This window comes from Symphodus melops, assembly GCF_947650265.1.
Source record: "Symphodus melops genome assembly, chromosome: 9".
NCBI classification, from domain to species: Eukaryota; Metazoa; Chordata; class Actinopteri; order Labriformes; family Labridae; genus Symphodus; species Symphodus melops.
The window spans coordinates 7,520,586-7,537,121 of NC_136699.1; the positions used below are offsets into that span (position 1 = coordinate 7,520,586).

A 16,536-nucleotide genomic window follows, 5' to 3' on the forward strand; every position below is an offset into this window, starting at 1 on the left:
ACTTAAAAAAAAAAAAAAGAGTTGCCCTTTATGATAAAGTTCTCAGCGTCTGATATCCCTAAGAACAAAAGAAAACCTTCAGAGCTTCAGAAAGTCTGACACATTTATGAACTCCATCTCCTTCACTGCAAGACATTAAACACACCAGACCCTCTGACACTGCGTGAGTGCGAATATTTGCGAGTGCTCGTCTGTGAGTCACCACTGAGGAGTTTACGAGCCCTCTCAGTCAGAGTTTGGAAGAAGCTTGTTTAAACGAATAGAGAAGTTTCAAAGGTTCCCATGAGTCTGAAACATGAAAACAAGAAGCAGGGAACAGTATTTTTATCTTTAGCAGTGAAACCTTTTTTAAGATAATGAAGAATATTTCAGTCAAATCTTAAATGTTATCTGGTTTGAGGTTTTAATGTTTATGAACATTTCAGCGCAAATCACAATTAAAACGTTAACGCCGAGAGCCCCGAGTGTTCGATGACCTTTTATGCAGATGTGTGATTACAGAGATCAATAGTCATCAAAAGAATATTGTCGAACCAAAAAAATAAATAAATAAAAAAATTAAACAGACTCCACTTTCTCACCATCACCTTTATGTTTACACATCAATACACACTGACAACACCACACACACACGCATACACTCACACAAGTTCAGCCATTTACACTGGATCCAATTTAAGGCACATAACAGCTGATCAATCACAGATCATCAATAAACATGTTTTGTATGCAGAAAAACAAACTATCATAGAGAACAGGATCCGGCAACACAAACATTTATACACACACTGATTGTTTGATTGACAGCTGATAAAACCAGTTTGGTCGTATTGATCAGTGATCACCTGCAGCTGTCAGAGGATGTTTTCAAGTCTTTGGTACTAACAGCTGAGTGATTAATCCATTCATTAATCAATCACTCACTCAATCAATAAATCAAATACATCCATACACTAATCAATCAACACATCCATCAATAAATCTATTCATTCCTCCATTACTGATTGATTTTTGGTTCCAGCTGATCAGTTTTTACATTTCTAATAAACTTTGGGATTGTTTTAAAATAAAGAGAAAATCAATAAAAATTGGTTTATCAACCCACACACACACACAAACAGGATGTGGAGTTTAGTTTTGGTTTTGATTTACTTTGACCTTGCCGAGTTCTGGTCCCCTCAGCCGTTTCCACGGCAACCTCACAGAGACCAGGACCAGCCTGAGCTGTGTCCATCAGCGTGTGTGCGTGTCTTTGTTTTTATTTACTGACCGGAGGCCGGCAGTGTTGTTTTGGTGCCGTTAAGTGCTAGAGACCTGTAGAAACACAGCAGAGTCTTGATCTCAAGATTGAGTCATTCTAACATAACTCAGCAGTCAGTATTTTCAGATGTTAAACCACCTGATATGAACAGAATGAGGAGGATTATAATCGAAAAATAATTATTGTCTGACACAGTTTAATCTGAGCTGTAAATCTTCTCTATTCAGGATTTATTAACTCTTTCTGCAGATTGATTACATCCTAATTACTAACATGACTTGTCCCTGTTTTTCTGTTTTCTTAAACACTTTTTTTAAGGTAATAAACTTTTAAAATCTATTAACATTTAAATTTTTCACTGGGACTCATTAACGTTTTTAGGGTGAACACAAACATCCAAATTTAAAACAATGTGAATTCTTCTTCTATCTGCCATCTTATTGCATCCTTTTAACTTTGTTTCCTGTCTCAGTTACATGTAAAAGTGGTGTATTGTGTTAACAATATAAGAATTTTTTTGCTTTCTTTCAATCTTTTTGCTGGGATCAGGATGGCCCCAATTCTTTTTATCAAATTTATCACAATTCTACTTAAAATTCAAACACAAGAGAACATGTGCAAAAACAGCGTCAGACTAGAGTCAGGCTGGGATTGATGATGATTTATATTTTGTTTAAAAAATGTGAGGCTACGGAGACAATCCATAACAGATTTAGACGGGGAGGACCGACAATATTGAGGGGCTTCGAGCTCCACCATCACCTCCCCAGATGAAAGTCGTCTTCAAGGGGCGGGGCCTGCTGTCGCCATGGAGACCAGCAGGGAGGGGTCAAGCTTCCGAAGTAGTTTAGGGAAATAGTATTTCATTTTTTATTATAAATTTAAATTATCCATATCAATCTTAAATCACCACGATCATTTCCCATAATTCACCACCAGTAAAGCCCTGACAATGTCACTCAGCAGCCTGATTGTCTCAGGGTGATTCTCAAAATAAAAAACTTGCACAAGCAGCTGATTGGTTGCAGCCGTAATCCAATCAATAAGTATCGAGTCTATCAGAGGAAATCATCACAAATGTTCAGTCCGTCTGTTTGTGCAAAAACAAAACCAGCTGATATTTCCAGCAGGTCGGATCACTCCGAACTTAAAGCTTCAAGTGTCAAAGGCACGTTTAGTTTTTACTGTCAGTCTACGCTCAGCTGACTCCGCCCACTCTCTCATCATCATGGTTTTCCCACATCCACAGTGATCTTAGTGTACAGGTCAAGCTTCTCAATCTTCACGACGGTGTACGACAGAGAGTTGATTCCATCTTTCCACATTGTCTCTCTGGTATGAGCAATCCGGTTAAACCTGACGGGAAACAGTAGATTTTTGTGAGGATCATGTTCGTCAATAATATCACAGAAGTATAACCAAGCACCTTCAGCATCATCAGTGATGTGGTTCCCCATCAAAAGCAAAGTGATCAAACTGTTTCATGTTACACTAAATAGTAAATAATAAAGATAGAGGATCTCTTGCAGCTCACATGCAGTACCCTCACTGTCTGCCAGGGGGGCTGCAGCATATGCTGTCTATCCACTGCTTCATTATAACTGATTAGTCTCCTAGCACTGTGGTAAAATGTCCTGTGTACACGTGTATCAAGCGATTACCTCTGAGGATTGGGCTCGTTCTTTTTGTCTCTCTCGTGTCGAATCATACGACATTTCCCTATCTCCCCGCTTGGCCTGGAGATCGACATTCCTTTGGACGACAGCCTGGAACACACACACACACACACACACACACACACACACACACACACACAACTGTTTGAAAAAACACTTTTGATTTTAGGATTTTTTTGAATTGGCACCTGAAAAGGGCATTGTTTCAGACACATAGAAAATAGATACAAAAAGACCAGTGTGTCAACAAATAGTTACATGAGTTTGTTCTGCTGTATCAGCCCCTCTGCCCTGAACTCAAACACTGACATTAAAGCACATACACCTGCATGGAGAAGCAGGAAATGATAACAGAAACTAGAAAGTGTGCTGAACCTGAAGAACATTGAGGAGTCCTAGAAGAGAAAACAGACGCGCGAGTGCGTGTGTGTGTGTGTGTGTGTGTGTGTGTGTGTGTGTGTGTGTGTGTGTGTGCGTGTGTGTGTGTGCGTGTGCGTGCGTGTGTGTATACCTGTTGTAGATGTCATCATCCTCACCCCCCCACCCCCAATAGTTGTTGGGGAAGCCATTGATCTTCAGGTACTGCTCCTTACTCATTGAGGACACGCCCCCAAAATACTGTTTGTAAGGTAACCTGTGGACACACAAAAATCCAGATTATGTTGGCAGGGGTTTGTGTTACAGTTTAAAAACAAAACAATCATTTGACAATATTATTTTTGTTCAATTCGCCAAGGAGAAATTCAATTTACACTCTTGGACCTGCATGATTGGAGAGATGTTAGAGCAAGGGGCAGCAAACACTCCTAAAGCTTGGGGGGTTGTGGGAGGGTAAGTTCTCAGGAAGTGAACTGGCATCTCACCTCACTTAACCTTGACTGGCAACCCAAGTCCCAACAGACTGAGCTACTGCTTAGTCGTGGTAAATAGCTGAATCTCAAAAGTTCATTGTGATGAATCAAATGAACTCTGCAGACATTAATCCATAATTGCATGTTTGACATCTCATGGGATTGTGTATTTCAATACTGTATTTGTATACAGTTGCTTGTCTCTCAACAGGGAGGTCAAGGGTTCGATCCCCGATGTGTCCTCGGGCAACTTAACACCGAATTGCTCCCCCTGCTTCGTCAGCGGCGTATGATTGTGTATGAATGGGATTAGTAACTTCTGATGGTCACTTTTCACTGCAGCCTGCCATCAGTGTGTGAATGTGTAGGTGTGACCTGCAGTGTAAAAGCACTTTGAGTATTCTGAAGAGTAGAAAAATGCTCAACAAGCTCAAGGCCATTTACTATTTAAACAGGTGTGTATCTGCTGAGCTGAGTGTTTCTTTTACAAAAACAAGACGATGTAGCTTTACAAACTGTCAGAAAAAACCCTGCTGTGTGTGTGTTTGTGTTTGTGTGTGTGTGTGTCCATGTATGTCACAGGAAACAGGATGTAAGAAGCCTGACAGATGGAGGTGTGTCTTCCTCTGTGGTGTCTCTATCAGCACTTCCTTTGAGAACTCTCTGCCACATGCACACTCCTCTCACAGTGAACTCTGACTTGACGCCACTTTAGATGACCATGGTTACATGTCACTAAAGACAGGAAGTAAACTTACAATCTCAAATCCCACCCACAATAATATAATAAAATGTTTTAGTTTCGTTTATCAGACTTTTTCGTCCAAATGTGTGAGTCAAAATAACACAAAAAGGATCAGGAAAGGAGGACATGAAGTCAGCAAGTAACAGCTTCCAGTAGGATCACAGACACATGCTGACAGGAAGTGACCAGATGACATGACTCCGGGGGATAGAATTGGGGGTTTTTTTCAAAGACAACATCGCAGCTTTCTTAAAGGTGGAAAGGGACTCTGCAGATCTAATGGAGCTTATTCATTCCATTAACAGGGTTATGACAGAAGAGAAGAGTCGAGCTCAATCCATTTGTTGATGCTTTTCATTGGCAGAGGGTAGTGGGTGGGAGAGAGTGTGAACCTTGATAAGGGAGTTCAGGTCGTTTTTGTTCCTGTTTGTTAGCAGGCAGCAGGTTAGTACATCGAATGCGAGCAGTAACTTGTTGCCATGTCTGATGTTTGAATCCACCTCATCGGGTAGTTGAATGCAGCCTGAGATGTACGAACAGTAGAGTGACATGGACTGCTTTGGGTAGGTTGAAGACCAGTCAGGCTGCTGCCTTTTTGTTCATCTGCAGTGATTTGACAGTGCATGAAGGAAGACCTGCCAGTAAGGAGTCAATTTGTGATAAAACAGGAGCCTGTACATGAGCTGTGTCCAGGCTCCGATAGGATGGATCTGATCTATTTCAGACCACAACAATCGAGGACACGTGAACCTTAAATGTGAAGGGTGGTTTGGTAAGTTTGGTCGGTCCTGGATATTGTTTTGGGGATGTAAAGAGGGATGACAAGTAGCTCATCTGATCATCAGCATCCATTTCTGAGACGCTTCAGCGATCAAAAACCTTTAACCCTTCCAGGATCACACACCTTAGCTAGACAGTAACTTCCCAACATCAAAGCTGAGCTGTCGTCGTACAGAGACACCAGCAGTAAATGAGAAAAACTACAACCAGATGGTTCTATCCGAAGCCCTGTGGTAAAGGGGGCGTCCTCTGCATCACTCAAAGCCCTAAGAGAATGGATGGATGAGCCTTTAAAACACGAAGATATTCTATCACCCGAAGCTGTCTGCCATCTCCTCTGAGCTCTGATGAGAGCAGAGCTAACCCCCGCTTGGAGGAGCCGATAATGACTGTATATCTTTGAGGCAATGCACTCTGACGGGTGATGAGGTTGTAGTCAATGTGCGTACCTGAAGCCGAACTTGTCCATGGACACAGACAGGTGTTGTGGTTGGCTGAAGCACTTGTAGGTGTTGCGGTCGTCCATGGGGATCAGGTCCACGTCGCTGAACACAAAGCAGTCATAGTCGTACTCCTTGAGAGCCTCAGCGTACCCAACGTTCAGCAGTTTTGCCCGATTAAAGACTTCTTCCCCATCCTGAGGGTGACGCACACAAACACACACACACGCTTTTCAGTTAGAAATGAGCCAAAAGCAAAGAATCATTTAGGTCTGACTACATTAATAGTAGAAAAACAGATAAGTTACAAAGATTCTTTAAACTAATGTTAAAAGGATAAATAATTAATATCATAAATGTTTGAGAAGTCTAAAACAAACTATAAAACTATCCGAGGATCACCATGAGAATTATTCACCTGCAGATTAAAGACATGATAGCAGTTAGAGGCAGCTTTAGTTCAGCACCGTTTATTTAGTTTCTCATGTCATCTGATAATTATTGAATAATTATACTAAGATTGATCCAACGCACGCAGACAGACACACACACTCCCACACACACTTTTACTCCACTTGTTGATTTGAACTTTTATTTCTTTATAAAATAATTTAATAATTATAAGTTGTTTTTAGTTTTCTTTAAAAAAGATGGACACTATTTTATTTTTTTCATTTCAATGCAAAGATTTATTTATTTTTTAATAAAGGCTGACTGTGAACATGAAGAGCTGGCTGTGCTCACCTGTTGAACTGACAGCTCATGGCCCTATCATCATGCTCTGGATTAATTCACCATACTAAACAACATAGGAATAATGAATTGAAAACAGGAAAGATACTGGCTGGCGTCTCTATATTCAAAAGTGTAGTGCGTGTGTGTGTTCACTGTGAGTCCTGTACAATCAGCCATCACACACATCAGATCATCATTAACGTGTTTCTGTCCTTAAAAAAGGGTTCACTTTGAAAGTTGGATCTTTCCGCTCTTAGTTTGCATCATGAAATTAAACTCTAGAGAGGTTAGTACAGATTCAAAGAACATTCAGTGTGACAGTTTAAAGACAATAAAGACAACAGTCTGAGGTCAGCAAGAAGAAACAAAGAGAAAAACACAGAAACAGAGAAGAAGAAGAAGCCTGATTTACCGGAGCAGCCCCCTCTGACAACACGTGCTGCTATTGACTGAGACCAAGCAGGGGAAGGTGACAACGTCTCCGGCGACCTCAGCCATTGGTCAGAAATGCCTGACATGCAGAGGGAGGAGGGGAAGTGGGAGGCAGTATGAGTGAGTGAGGGAGGAGGAGGAGTGATGAGGAAACTGTAGTTATGGGGAAGAAGGTGACAGGAGGAGGAAGAGGACGAACAAGAAGGAGGAAGAAGAAGAAGAAATGTGAGTTGCAGGCATACAACAGAGGAAGACAAACTGTGAGCTCCGTCTGCTTCTCTGTTATCCAACCAATCTCTCTGTGGTGTTAAGAATGACTCCATGCACTTAACAGACTTTGTTCCCCTTACTTACACACACACACACACACACACACCTGAACATTTCAAGAGCAGTTAGTTGAGTTATTTAGATACAAGAAACTCTCCCAGACCAACAGGAAGGGTTGGGCTGTCAAGAGTCAGGACATAAAGAGAACAACACATAAATGACAGGCTACAGATACAGACTCACCAAGAATGACAAAGTTCTGCCTTTATATCAATTCTACGTGTAGTTGGATTCATTCACTCTAAAGGTTGAAAAAGTAACAAACATTTACATCTAGATGAAGACATTTCAAGAGGGAAATGTGTTGGTGCAGTTCAAACACGTGCACTAGTTTGTCTTAAAATAATTGTGGGAGTCTTGGAATTTAATTCACCGTAATGTCAAAAAAGGAATCAATATAGTTTTTACGAGAATCATAAAAAAGTGTCTTGCACAATAACAACCCTGTTCACAGTTTAGACTAAAGGTGGGACAAAATATATAAGTACAGTAGTGGTTATCTAAAAATACTGATTATCTCAGTATCACTGCAACATTATATTATCGTGTTCATGAGCCACATAACACATCATGTTGTTTTGTAATTGTGCTTTAGGAACTACATGGTGCCAAACCTAAACTGAAAGAAACTGCCCACACTAACACTAGTGTCTAATTTGAAGTTTATTCTAGTTAACAGCTTTATCAGCCTTGTAACTAAATGTAACATAGGTTTAGACAGTTCCCATAATGTGTAAAATAATTCTTCTCTACACTTAGCTCCTTTTAAACTCATTCTCAGCACTAATAAAGCAGAACAGTGAGATTTCCTGTTTAACACTTAAATGTCTGTAACACGCGGCCTTTAATCAAGCTCAGAGGAAACTAAGTGATGGAACTCCTGGAGCAGAGCTGATGCTGTTAAATCACGTCTGGCTCTTAAACTCTCATGAACATCAGAGGCTGACGATGCTCTCACTTTGACTTTATTCCAGAAGTTACTGCCAATAAAAGCACAGATGTTTCAAATTAAAAGTCCTCCACTCACTCAATAGGCAGGCTTTTTCCTTGCTGGAGGGTTTTAAGGTTTTGCAGGAAGTGATCATCCAACTTCCTGAGGTTTCACTGACAAAAACTGAGCAAAGTGGACATGACTGTAATTAATTATTGTTTGGGGCCTGTGTCCTCGCTCACAGTCACCACTTGAGCGCTTTTCACTGGCATCTTCTGTTGATAGGTTACAAAAGTTGGTTCATTGCAGTTCCGCTTTGCTCAGTAGTGACCATCAGGTGTGTTTTAAATTGCTCTTAATGCTTCATTTTTGTTTTACTCCCAAAAGATATCACCAAGAAATTGTGAAAATTATGTAAATGAATCGTGTCCTGGCATTAGCAGCAGCTCTACACCTGAAATAGCTCTCTAGATAGAACGAGTCAGACTTGTTCGTTCTGCACCACTGTTGTTGACAAACTTGATATAAGCAGTCCTGTCTATTCCAGATGTTGGTATGGAGACATTGCTAATTGTCTAGTATTTTCTCTTAGTTCCTAATACTCCACAGCTCCTTTTTTTTGGTTGTGTTTGACAAACAGGGATTACGCTGAATCAGCCTCCAGACTTTAAACACTGGCACACTTAAATCACAACACACTCCCACACACAGACCTTGAGATGTGTGCTCGCTCTGTGTGAAGAGAATTCATGCTAAACTACAAGTTACAAGTGAGATAATGAGAGTGGGATATGGAAATGCATGAAGATGTATTTACTCATGGTGTTTGTCTTTCTCTGGCTGTGTGTGTGTGCAAACACTGACACACACATACTATGTGAACACACACATGTATGTATATATATATATATATATACATACTGTGTGTTTAAACAGAGCTATGGTTTCAGGATCTCTCAAAGCCTTTTTCAAGGACACACCCTAAGCTTTCTTAGGTCTGAGATCTTTCACTCCACACCCATTTCAGTATATTTACATTACCCATAATGTACCTGGGGCCTTTCACGAGAGCCTTCCTGCCACGCGGTAAGGCCTGTGTGTAGTGATGACATCACAGTGACAATACAGCGTACCTGGTTAATGACGTAGACGCCGTAGTCGAGCTGCTGTCTTTGCAGGATGGGGTGCAGGTAATGAAGCCAGAATTTCAGGTGTTCGTCTCGTTTCCTGAACGGGATGATGATGGCCACCTTCTGCAGCGCCACGCAGTCTTTGGGTTTGAAGCGTCCACCCGGCTGCAGGTCAGGGTTGACATTTTTTACCTGCTCCAGATCCACCGGCGTGTTGAACTCCACCCGCAGAGGACCCACTGAGGATGACACACACATACCAATCAAACCGACAGCAGGAGGCGTCGAGAGGAGGGGTTTGTGAAAACCATATCAGACACTAAGGAGACTTCATGAGGACAAAAAAAACATATTTCTATAATGTTAGTAATACAACAGGATTTCAAAGTACCAAAGCTTTAATCAAACCACATCTATTTCATATGACTGGTGTATAGTAGAGGAATTAATCCAGCAAACATAATACACGAGTGTGCATTCCATTTATTGTCATTTAAAATAACAAATAACCCAACATTATTGAATTTTTCACTCGTATCATTTTGGGCTCGAACGTTTTGGTGTTGAGGGGCAGCTTAACTTGGTGGCTGGTCAATACGCCCCATGCAGCAGAGGCTGTTGCCCTGTAGCTCCTTACCCTCATTTGTCCTTCCCCACGCTCACGCTCACTCTCTCTCTCTCTGTCTCTCGCTCAGATTTCCTGCTCTCGTCACTGTCCCGTCTCCTAAATAGAGGCATAAAAAGCCCCCAGACAAATGTGTGTTGTAAAAACCCTGTAATCTAATCAATCGGGGATGGCACATCTGAATGAAATCGGTTTGACTCAACAATGAAGCAAACTGTATTCTCAACTCCACTTTTAAACTAATCACAAGATCTTTCGAATCAAAGGTCGTGTGCAAACAGGAAATTATTTATTCAAATGGCAGGTGCTCAAGTCCCTATTGTCTGTGTGCCAAGGCTGGCACTGATCATCCAAACACATGAGCGATCATTCAGAGTGCTCACTTTGAAACAAAGTGCAACCAATGAAGACAAACAGCAGGAAACTGTTAGTGTGTAATCATTCAACTATGTTCAACACACACACACACACGGCAGAATCTGTTCCCAGGAGTTAACGCTGCTCCTCTGCGAGTTTGGACAGAGTTTATGTCAGACACAGCTGGACACATGTGGTGCATTGAGGTTCTACTTCACAGCATGTTTTACTGTAGGGTCCACCAGTCATCAGAGTAATGTCATGTTTCACACCGACTGTGTGTTCACCGGCGTGTTCTGGCTGTATCTGACGAAAAAGACTCAAAATAAGCCACAAAGTCAGTAAAGCAGCGGTCATGTTCTGTGTTGTTTCATCATACCATAAAGACATTCATGTGTTGCATTAAGATTAAAACAGATCTTATTTGATACATTTCTTGTTTCTGTGTTTTGGAAGTTGTTTAAGAAAAAAAAAACGATTAAAATAAATCTGTGATTTTATTTTTAGTCCACATCACCCAGCCCAAGTACAGAGACCAAAGTCCTCCGAGCAGGCGGCCCAGGTCAAAGTCGGACCTGCGTCTCTTTTCTCACGTCATTTCCCCCTCTCTCTCTCTCGGACTTCCTCATCTGTCCATAAAATGTGTTTTTGTCCTTTTAAAAACACAGTGTGCACTGTGCAGGACGTTAACTGTTTTTACCCCGCTCCTCCCACATCTCCAAACATTATCAACATACCTTTACGATTTAGAAGGTGCTCTGCCTGGGTTTAAATTATGGCTGAAGAGCTGCAGTTTCAGCACTTCCTGATACTATGGACCCTTAAAATAACAGATTGTTTCTTTTCTTTTTTTTTAAAGTGGTCTGACAAAGTATCAAATTACTGAACATTCACACAACCTTCAAAGTGTGTATTCTGACTGACATTCTGTTCTTTAATATTGACAGTGTATGATTCTGGTCCTCCTCCTGTGTTAACAACAGAGGACGGGGGGGGGGGGGGGGGGGGGCAGCAGCTGAGTAAACATGGACTCCATCAGGCTGATAATAAACATCACAAATCATCAAAGTTACAGAAACTGATACTGGTTTAAACTGATCCCAGGTCAGCTCAGGTCACTAAACTTAGAGGAACTCACACCTGATTGGAGAGACAGAGGTTTCCACTGAAACGGTCACAGCTGATCCCAAAGGTTTCAACAGACTCCCTGCTGTTTTAGATCGGTAATTTACAGTTTAGAAATGTACATTGGCTGCACTTTGGAGGGTCTTTACCTGACAGGTGAATATTGATGTGAAAGAAGCATCAACACTTTCCTTCTACAACACTGCACACATTTCATGGACAGCATGTCTACTTGAACAAAACATCGGCATGTCTGCACGGCTCCAGATAAAGTTGATCTGCTTCTCTGCTGTATCACACGCGTCTCCTTCATTTTGTTACAGCTCATTTGTGTTTTCATTTGGGTACAGGTTTCATTTTCATTCTTGTAAAGGTCTCGTTTAAATATTTGTACTATTTTAATTCTTAAGTGTTTAATCCCTGTAGGAGTTAGATTTTCCTCATATTAATCTTTGTAGCAGTCTAATTCTAACCTTTGTGGGTGTTTATAACAATCAGTGGAGTGGTTGGTTTTCATTTTTGTACAGGCGATCACATATGCAGGGCAGCAGGGCTTGTTAGACCTGTTATTTCATGTCTGATAAGCTACTACTGGATGCCTAAATTCCCCTTAGGGCCAGTGTGTGTGTGTGTGTGTGTGTGTGTGTGTGGACATTGCAGAGCTGCAGCACTGGTTCACGGATCTAATTAAACGACAGAAATATTTTGTTTCTCAGAAGTGAATCTGTGAGATTGACTTGTTTACGACTAAATAACAAGAAAATACCATCCCCCAAAACACTGTCAAAATAACAGGTTGAACGTGTGTGTTATATGTTAGATGACACCACCTGAGTGCTGACAGCTGTAACCACTGAGAATAAGGAACTGCATCGTAGTTCGCTAAGCTTGTTTTATGGTCCGTCTCCCAACAGACTTATAACACTTACAGCTGCTGTTTAGGAGCAACTACACACAGCCAATCAGAAGGCAGCATTAACCCCTCACACAGAGAGGACAGGACAGATGTTGGAGGACAACAGGAGAAGAGAAAGAGGAGAGCTGTGATGGAGGAAGACGTCAACACATGAAGCTAAGCCGCAGCGAGAGCAGAGAAGGATAAGGGGGGTGAGGCTTCTCTTCACTCTGATTGGTCAAGCAGCAGACGTCTTTAAACTCACAGAAACACTCGACTAAAACAACACCATCATCACACACCATCACCAAACTGAAGAGATACACTCTTCTTCTTCTTCTTCACCTGTTCTTTTCTGGTGTCAGGCTCTGATTGGCTGTCTTCTTGGTCACCTGATGATGACTGACCTGTTATTTTGTTAAACAAATCCACAGAACAAACAGAACCGCTTCTTGCTTTTTACAGCTTGGTGAACAGTGTCACATGTCGGCAGCTATGTAAAGAAGTGTCTTTACTTGTCATGAATAGTGGTGTAAACTAGTTAGTGTGTAACTTAAGCTGAGTCATTGTGAGGTTACCACAGAGACGTAAAGTTTGTATTACAGGGAAGGATTTGAGCCTACTTTAGTTTTGCTTGTAAACGTGCGTCTCTCTTTCCTCCATGTGTTACGCTCCCTTGACAATAATCATCAGCAGGACTTTTCATAAAGACGCCCACAAAAACATCAGCGGGACTTTGTCACATTGGGTTGTCTATTTTTTACACTCAAGAAAATACTGAAAATGATTTTTATTCATAGAGTGGTCAGTACTCGTGACAATGTTTATGAACACACACACACACACACTGAACAAGAGGGAGAAAGCTGCTGGCTGACATCACTTCAGGCAGCATGCATGGAAGGCAATGATCACACCGTTGAAAACAACCGAGGTCTTGTAATCCAAACTACATTGCTCCAGTTGTGAAAAGTATTGCTTGCCAGTCGGCTAATAAAGCAGATAATCCTCTCGGGAGAGGCTGGTAAATTACTTGGTTAAATGAAGAGAGGCAGCAACTGTCCAAAGTGTGGGATTAGATCTGAGCTCCATAAAACCAGGATGGAGTTTGTTTTTTATAGACTAACTCTTGGGCTTCATTTTCAGCCATCAGCCACTTTATTGAGAGGAAAATGAGGATTCAAGAATAAACTGTCTAATAAGGGCACAAGGGCGACTGTGGCTCAGTAGAGTCATCGTCTCTCAACCGGAAGGTCGAGGGTTCGATCCCCAGCTCCTGCGAGCAACATGTCTGATGTATCCTTGGGCAAGACACTTAACCCTGAATTGCTACCCCTGCTCTGTCAGGGTGTATGCAGTTCGCTGCTCCTGTGGTTGTGCGCTATAAAAAACCCACGTAAAAAAATCAAAACAAAATCTGCCAATGGCGTGCAAAACAGAGGTCAAACCACAACAACCTCTGTTTTAACTATTCACTGATAGGACAAGCCAGAAGTATCCGAGCAGATAGTTCTCATCCTCGTCTGCCAGTTTGGGCCTCTGAGAAGGACTACAGAGGGGTTGGTCAACGCCACTCTCGTCAATCATTGTATTCACACAGCGAGCGCGAGAGTCCATCTCTGGAGCGCGCCATAGCGCCCCTAGGCTATTGATAATTTTTAGATTTTAAATCTGTGTTTGAGCGAAATAAATAGAGACGAATGTGAAGGAGGACGAGAGAGAGGGACGGACAGAGAGAGGCAGAGAGTACGTGTGAGCGTGTGAATGATGTGGCTCTTAAAAGTAACAGATTCAAAAATGAGGCGCTTTTTTTCTCTGACTGGTTGGCCCCCCTGGACTACAGAGTCCCTTTGGCAACTACGGTAAACAGGATTTAAAAGTCACTTACCCAAGTGGCATAAACATCCATAATCTTACAACATGACTGATGAGATCTGAACTGATTTGAATTGAATGTGGAAATGTCGCTGCTCTACAATCTGAACTTCTTTTATACTGTTTCATGTATCTAGAGAGCCGAAGGTTCTGGTTGATAAAAAACACTGATTGTATTGTAACACGGTAATCTGTTCCAAAATATTCAAAGCTTTGACTCAAGACTAACAGGTTTGTTGTTGGACCTGCTTGTGCTCTTTCTCGAACCAGAAAGCCTGGTGGAAACGGGGCTTAGCAGTGCTATCCCACCTGCTGGGTGGGGTTGGAGGATTTCAATCAGGTACATAGCTGCAGGCGCTCACAGTTGTTCCTTCAGCAGAGACACACACCAACGTTCACTGTTCACCGAGAGACTCTTTTGTACTCTATGGATTGTGTAGTGTGAGCGCGCCCTTACAGAGAGGGGTTAAATGTGACATATTAAACTACATTATACAACAGGTGTTTTAGATTCCGCATCAGCTGTTCTGTAGTAAGTTAGATCATCAACATTATCAATACCTCATGTTTTTAAATGATCCGATCTCTGTTATGTTGGTGATCCATTGTTTAATAAAGTAAAGGAGCTCTAAAAAACTTCAGATCTTCAGACATTTTTTATTTCTAGTAAAGCTGTTCTTCACAGAGGATATGCAACTGTCAACAGACTCTAACATCCCTGTTGGATAATAGATCTGAAAACACAGATTAAACTTAACAACTTTTCCTGAAATGACAGGCAGACTAAAAGGAGTGCAGAACATTGTTTAAAGTTTTTTGAACCAGTTCAACTCCAGTAAAGTTGTTAGACTGGTTTTGAGGGCAGAGCAAAAAAGGACTAAAAAAAAGGATCCATTGTCTCTTTTTAGTTCAGTTCTCCTGAAAAGTGATGACCCACTGATAGATTGACTGATTCACTGCAGCACTGATCATCAGTATGAGAGCAAAAACACCCCTGTGATACAGCTTTAGGAACATATCCTCTCATACTTACGATTTATATTTCAATAAATGGCTGCTACAGTTTATAACACAACAAACATGATATTTTTAAACTTAAAGATAATGGAGGTAAATATCAAATTAAAAAACAGGCAATAACCTGGGTCTGACACTGATATTGCCCTGGTTCTTACCGAGCAGGGGGGATTTCTCGGGGCATTTCTCCAGCTTCTTCTCCGGCTCCGGGGATTTCTGCACCGGACCCTGGGTCTCCACCGGGGCCCCCTCCTCGAATGTCACGATCGGCTTTGGTTCGGTTCCGGGTTCGGTGACCTGATTCTTCTGGGTGGTTCTGTGATGGGACTGCTGGTACTGGACGAAGTTGAACCGTATGTCCAGGGTGCGGACATAGAAAACGAAGGTGACAGAGATGTGGAGGAAGCAGAGCAGCACCACCAGCTTACAGGTCCGGTGGAGGAGGTTAAAGTTCGCAGTGGAGTCCGCGGGCATCCTGGCTGATTCCTTCAATAAGCAGGAAATCGATGTAAAGACGTCAGGAGCTGCTGGATAATGGAGACCGGACTGCTGCTTCTCTTAGCGGTGGCGCACAGGCTCCATTTTCTTTTAACTTTACCGGAAAGTTTTTCTTTAAATTTTTGAACACCAATACTCGGTCAAAGTGTCACAACAAAGTGTAAAGTTAAACAAAAAAAACCCCAAACAAAACGTAGATTAAAGTTTCAGGTCTGTCAGCTGTCTGCAGTGAACTACACTCTCCAAGTGGCGTCAACCGTTAACGCTAACTGCTATCAGAGTTAGCCGTTCAGGAACTCAACGTCTCCGTGAAAACACCTTCACTTTCAAAGACTAAAAGTCCTCCAGGTTCTCACAACCTCCCAGATATTTTAAGTGTCCAAAAAATGCGTTTCATCACACGTTAACAAAAGTTGCTGTCTTCAAACGGCAACTAAAAAGAAGTTTAGGAGAAGCTCGACAAACTTTACTGCTCAGACCGTCGCTGCTTCCGTCTCCACTGTGAGAGGACACCAATCTGTCATAGTGCAAAAATGATCATTACACGTCCGGTCATTCCCTTTCAAAATAAAACCGGAAAGTTAGATTTATTTGTTTAGATTCAAAACGTTTTATTGACACGGGAAACCCAATTTTACATTGTGTGGAAAATCTATGGAATATAATAGCATAAAAATTACAAACAGCACCGTGAATAAAATCGTTGTAAGAACTGTACTCTCTCTTCACTGCTACTTGCATGACATGTCCTTTTTTTACGTTTGTCTTTTTCTTTCCTCTAATTCTTTTTCATAGTTGTTTTTTGTAATTTACTTTTTTGTATCACTTGGGTT

At 41.6% G+C, this 16,536-nt stretch overlaps 1 protein-coding gene across 1 annotated transcript; it reads right to left on the reverse strand.

Annotated features, from left to right (window-relative positions):
• Positions 1–568: 568 nt before the first annotated feature.
• On the reverse strand, positions 569–16,259 carry b4galt1l (DP-Gal:betaGlcNAc beta 1,4- galactosyltransferase, polypeptide 1, like). The gene is made up of 6 exons (XM_079352162.1): positions 15,364–16,259; positions 9,315–9,550; positions 5,763–5,950; positions 3,449–3,571; positions 2,923–3,027; positions 569–2,617 (listed from the first exon to the last, which is right to left on the reverse strand). The coding sequence occupies exons 1-6, from the start codon at positions 15,677–15,679 to the stop codon at positions 2,488–2,490; spliced, it is 1,098 nt and encodes a 365-aa protein (XP_079208288.1). The 5' UTR covers positions 15,680–16,259; the 3' UTR covers positions 569–2,487.
• Between the last annotated feature and the right edge of the window lie 277 nt (positions 16,260–16,536).

Bases quoted from the DNA above. Each gene is read 5' to 3' on its own strand.
- b4galt1l (XM_079352162.1), bottom strand. From the start codon at position 15,679: ATGCCCGCGGACTCCACTGCGAACTTTAACCTCCTCCACCGGACCTGT. The intron at 3,572-5,762 runs GTACGCACATTG...GTGTGTCCACAG, and splicing joins ATGGACAAGTTCGGCTTCAG to GTTACCTTACAAACAGTATT. The intron at 2,618-2,922 runs GTAATCGCTTGA...GTTTCCCGTCAG, and splicing joins AACGAGCCCAATCCTCAGAG to GTTTAACCGGATTGCTCATA.